A 5,820-nucleotide genomic window follows, 5' to 3' on the forward strand; every position below is an offset into this window, starting at 1 on the left:
GATGGATGGATGGATGGATGGATGGATGGATGGATGGATGGATGGATGGATGGATGGATGGTTGGGTCAATGGATGGATGGATGGATGGGTCAATGAATGGTGGGATCAATGGATGGATGGATGGATGGATGGATGGATGGAAGGATGGATGGATGGATGGATGGATGGATGGATGGATGGATTTTTGCTGTGTGTAATATGAAAAAATGATGGGTGTTGGACTTTAATTATAAAACCAGTCAGAAAAACACCAGAGAACACTGACACTTTTAAAATTCTTGTCAGGTAAAATTGTTTTCACTTGTATTTTTGAAAACATAAAAAATTTGATCATTAAAGAAACTTGTTCTCCRCCTTTACAGGACATGATGCAGCCGTATATTCCAATCCACACAACTGCATGAAACAAGAAGTGTATCATAAAGCCACGGCAACCATAGTAACAAAGCCGTGAAAGCTACTGTACCTCTCATCCAGTACACATAGTACACACAGAGTACACACAGAGTACACACAGAGTACACACAGAGTACAAACAGCGTCTTCATTCATCTGTCAGGTGGATTTGTCTGCAGGACTTCACGGTGAATCACGGTGAAATGTGAAGGACGACTGCAGGATTCTGGCGTTTGAACGACAGCCTCGACCTTTTCCACCACGAGTCCTCGTGGGAGTTCAGTGTTTCCATCCGAGATGACTCACAGCAACAAACAAGACCCCCTTCCCCCAACCACCTCTCACTCCCTTTTCTCTCTTTTTCATGCAACTGCCCTGCTTTCAGTCACTTCACACCAGCTGCTGTCTGTGGTTTCCTCTCGTAAGGTGATGAATTCTGACTCTTGCAGGCAGGGGACATAAGCACACTCGTGAAATGTTTTATTTGTGCAAACTAGAGAGCGGAGACAAAACTACTCCGTCAACAGGCTCCACAACAAACACTGATGAGATGAAGGCCTCGCAATAAAGGAGTGAAGAGCTTTATTTATTCCACAGAGGAAAAAAACGGAAACGCTGAATTTCTGCATGAACATTTTATTTTAATAATGCAATAACCTGACTCACTAAACGTTTCAGTCCTGGTCTCTGGTCATTTTGAATGTTGGACGCATCATTTCAGTCCTGTGAGGATCTCCATGGCAGCGTCAGACATGGCTGCTGAGAGAAACACGACCCAACGCCTCTGTGARGAGACTGAGACTAAATGTCAACAGATCCAGAGATGAAACCGAGGAAAGAAAACTGCTCCGTTTCTCCCAAAGACAAACATCACACTTATAGTAAGGATCATCTTCAAATAACAATCATCACTAACAGAAAATAGTTCTGTGCTTACTCTTTTTTTTCTGTCTAAGTGCTCTGTTCTGTTTAGTCGCTCCATCACTCATGAAGACGTCCAGATATTAGAACTCCTCCACCTGAGACTAAAAAGGATTTTACACTGAAAAGCAAAAAAAAAAACCGCTGAAGAGTTTTGCAGATCAACTGGAGTTTTATGGCCTTTAATGTGTTTTGAGTGGGTGTTGGKGTGTGTGATGATGATGATGTTGTGTAATGGTATCCAGCGTCCGCTGAGTGTTGAACCAGCTTATTAATTCAAAAAGGTCACACAAAATAAATAAAAAATAACAAATATGATCTGATGACTTTTTTTTTCTACACAAGCCTGGGGAGAATAAAAAACAAAATCGGTTGTCTGCACAAAACAGAGCTTCGTGTTGAAGTTTGTGCCATCGTTCAGAAAAAAAAAACAAATAATAAAAAGGAAGTCAACTAATGCAACACTGCTTTCTCTTTCTCGAACCACAACTTCCCAAAAGGTCACATCCATTTTAGACAAAACTTTACACGACTCCTGATTAATGTCAGTTTCATTAGTGTTGTCTCCTGTACGGTAATTATAAAGTACCGGGCATGCACAGAACGCTCTGCTCACTGCAACACAGCTACTATAACAAGGACAGGACAGTTACTGCGGCTTCAGGAAATCTTTAAATATCTAAGTGGTGGGCGAGCCGTGGAGTTCAATCCAATTAATTTACTAAATGTATGAGCTGAACTTGGTTGTGGGGCAAAAAAAAAAATACAATATATAGGTTGTGGTGAAATGCAGAAAAACAAGAGAAACAGGAAGTTGAAAAATAGGAAAACTGCAGCATTTTCAACAGGTGTGCACAGATCCATGTGTCTCCTGTAAACCTGTCTCTGACTGGATGGTTGGAACAGGAATGATCGTCGGGGTCTGTGAGTTCTCATCAGTCCGTCAGTGAGACCCCTGGTCTACATGATGGAGCAGGTAAAACCGCAGCACTCTTTCAGGAGGGTGAGGCCGGTCTTGGCGAACGGGGAGGAGGTCTGCTGAGCCCTCGTTGGCGTCCTTCTAGTTGGCAAGCCTAAAAACACAGTCAAGAGAAAGTATGAAGGAAAAGATAGAAAAAAGGGTTTTAACATTTTTTTTCTCTACGACTCAAACGTCATTTGGAACTTGTGTATTACGGATCTGGGACTATTGATGGTTACATGGAGAAACAAAATGATCAAAAACGAAGAAAAAGCGCACAGATTTTCCCTGGGAATAACACTAATTGGATTTTTTTCATATGGTGCACAAACTCCAGGTGAGTCGCTAGAAGTGTGCACATCTAATGCAGCACTGTTGCACATCGGCAGAACTTTCTTACAAAAAAACACATACTCAACAGTAGCAGGAATGCTGTGCAGAGACCCATAATATCTTCAGTTCATCACAATTTAGTTTCATAAGTTACCAACCCCAAACAAAGTGTTCTCACATTTGTTTTTCACTAAAAAAAGAAATGTTCAACGATTTATTTTATTCTTTAATACCTGTCTTCTTTATGTTTCTTGGCATTCTGGACTTCAGAAAATCTGCCATTTCTTTATCCTCTTCTTTCTCCCTGCAACCAAGAATTAAGAAACATTCATAAAAAACATCACAAATATTTCTGTTTTTACAAAAGAACAAACTTGTTTGATTAATATTAAATGTAACCATTTTTTGTTTTGTGCAATTGTGCAACGTTAACGAGCGACTGAGGATGTGTTTCTTTTTCTTCTTCTAGGTTATAAATTTTTAAACCATAAATAGAAATTTGAACCTGAGTCGTTCGAACTCAACATCGTCCACCAGGAAATCTCTGGTCTCCACCAGCTTGTGAATCTGCTGCAGGAGTTCTTCCTCTTTTTGTCGATCCTCATTGGACTTGTCGTGATCTGAAACACAGAGGAACACATTATGTCTCATACATGAACTCATTTAATTTCGTTGGTTTTATTTRAATAACACACTTTTATACCAGTCTGTACACAGGAGAATGTCAGAAAAAGGAAAATATGGCTAAAAGATCCAACATGGAAAATATGAACACTCATTTATTAATTACAGTGTCAATAAAAAGGTATTCACCACTTCAGTATTTTATGTTTTTTATTTATAAATTTGCRTTGATAATATATTAAAAAGTACTTTTTGACAAATAAGTGTAAAAAAATCCTTACGGTTAACGTAAAATCTATTCTACAGAGTAACATAAATTWAAAAAAGAAATGCAATGTAAAACAGACGACTGCCTAAATTTTCACCGCCTTCAAATTATTATTATTAATATTTTACTCTGCACTAATGCTGCTGCACTCATCACTCCCACAGAGTTACATCTCTGTTATTTCTGGTGAACTTTGGAACAAAGTGTTTTTTTTTACAGTGAACACGTCTTTTCTTCACCAGGTCTGGTTACATCCTCCATCAACAGGCGGAGCTACCTGAAGGTCTCCTACCTGGAATGGACACCAGTTTGTGCAGCTCCTTCTTCAGACGGGTGATTTCTTTACACAGCTGAATGTCATCCATCCTGTGCAGGCATGATAGTGGGGGGGGGGGAAAGACTTACACAGTGGTTTAAATCCTCCTGTTTGTCAGTCCTCTCATTTTCTCTACTATCTGCTGCCCATCTTTCAGGGGACTATGAATAAATATCCATGCATTAGCCTGCTCACACGGAGCAAAGGTGGAGCTCCTGAATTTTAATAGAGGGCAGCTGGATTACACTGGAGGGTGATGATAGGAGAGGATAAAAGGCATTTTGACATTTTTTCTTACTTTTATAAATGCATCATTTTTGGGACATAAATGGAAAAATGTGCTTTAAACAAAAACAACATTCAATTATGACATTTCGCAAATTTAGTTGTCTGCCTATGTCTGCCTCGTGTCTTGGGGGTTGGGTCTCCGGTCCTCCACAGTCACTATTAAATATTCCATTGAAGAAATCTTGTATATACACGCATGCTCACAACTCAGTCCTCACGTCCTTTTACAGATGTGTGGTGGAGAGCGTGCTGTGCTCCAGCATAAACGTGTGGTACGGCAGCTGCTCTGTTGCAGACAGGAGAGCTCTGCAAAGAGTGGTGAAGGCGGCACAAAGAACTGTTGGAGTACACCTCCCCACCGCCACAGACATCTACACCTCCAGATGCAGGAAAAGGGCCTCCTGCATCATGAAGGACCCTACTCACCCAGCACACTCACTTTTTGTCCCGCTCCCCTCAGGTAGGAGGTTGCGGAGCATCAAATGCAGGACAACCAGACTGAGAAACAGCTTCATTCCAGAAGCTGTGCGACTCTTAAACTCCCATCACTCTCCCTTATTGCACTGCTCTTAGCTATACACTTTTCCTACCTGTAATATTGTGCTCTTGTAGCGACTTTATATTTTGTATTTTATACTTTAACATTTTATATTTTTTTATATTTTTTTATTTGGATGTAACTGGGGCTGTGACTCTTAATTTCGTTCCATCTCATGTAACATGTGATGTGAATGACAATAAAGTATCTTGAATCTTGAATCTTGAATCTTGAACTGCTCACAGACAGGTGTTCTGATCCGGGGGGTTCTGACAGGTCACTGAGTGTGTATATATGTCTGTGTGTATATATTTACAGTTTGCATGAATGTATGCATGTATGTATGTACAGTATATCTATATTTATGTATGGGTATGTGTATATCCATGCCATCCATTTATTTGTTCATTTATTTTTCAGGTGAGCGGACAGATGTTGAGTGTACCTGTGCTTTCTTGGTGTATATTTAATATATTTCTAATCTTTATTTCAATCTTTCTAATCACATTTTCTCTTTGTTTTTCCCTCTTTTTCTATTTTCTCTTTACTTAAAAAAAAAGAAAGAAATCTGTCCTCTGGTTCAAAAAGGTATGTTGCAGACAGATGAAATTTCTTCTTAATCCAGCACACTTAATCCAGATTGCTCACTCACATGTATCTTAGCTCGGACTCCCTCCGGACCAGGACGTCCCTGATCCTCTCGATCTTAAAGAGCTCCCCCTCGATGTCGTCCACAGTGATGGTGGAGTCAGCCATGGACACCACGTCCTCCTCTGCAGGACGGACACAAAACACAGATTTTTAGTCTCGCTAAATGTCAGAAAATGACACGTTTGACAAATAACAGCTCTTCAGACAGGAAACGTAAAGATTAATGTCTCTAATAAAGGAAATCTCTTGTTTTCCTCCCTCCACTGAGTGACATTTACCACTTGCAGACGGGCAGATGTGCCTCCTTCACTTGGCTGTCAGGGTTTAAAAATAATCGCTGCTGACTGACACTGTAGGACAACAACAGGACAGGAATCTGCATTTTAAACAGCTGCAGCAGGTGGAGTTTGAATTTACTGCCTGACGTGGAGGAGAGCCAAATCACAGCTCGGCAGAGGTCGGCTCAATTCACACAACTGTCACACACACACACACACACACACACACACACACACACACACAC

General features: G+C 40.5%; 1 protein-coding gene across 1 annotated transcript in view; it reads right to left on the reverse strand.

Moving 5' to 3' along the window:
- Positions 1 to 962: 962 nt before the first annotated feature.
- The window catches only part of pik3r6a (phosphoinositide-3-kinase, regulatory subunit 6a), an 8,198-nt gene continuing 3,340 nt past the window's right edge, over positions 963 to 5,820 (reverse strand). Inside the window, exons 2-6 of the mRNA XM_014034242.1 lie at positions 5,299 to 5,419; positions 3,797 to 3,870; positions 3,118 to 3,232; positions 2,846 to 2,916; positions 963 to 2,391 (exon numbers count right to left, since the gene is read on the reverse strand). Coding sequence (XP_013889696.1) covers positions 2,279 to 2,391; positions 2,846 to 2,916; positions 3,118 to 3,232; positions 3,797 to 3,870; positions 5,299 to 5,419 — 494 coding nt within the window. The 3' untranslated portion in view covers positions 963 to 2,278. The remainder of the gene's footprint in view (positions 2,392 to 2,845; positions 2,917 to 3,117; positions 3,233 to 3,796; positions 3,871 to 5,298; positions 5,420 to 5,820) is intronic.

Source organism: Austrofundulus limnaeus, unplaced genomic scaffold, assembly GCF_001266775.1.
Source record: "Austrofundulus limnaeus strain Quisiro unplaced genomic scaffold, Austrofundulus_limnaeus-1.0 Scaffold2021, whole genome shotgun sequence".
Classification (NCBI taxonomy): domain Eukaryota; kingdom Metazoa; phylum Chordata; class Actinopteri; order Cyprinodontiformes; family Rivulidae; genus Austrofundulus; species Austrofundulus limnaeus.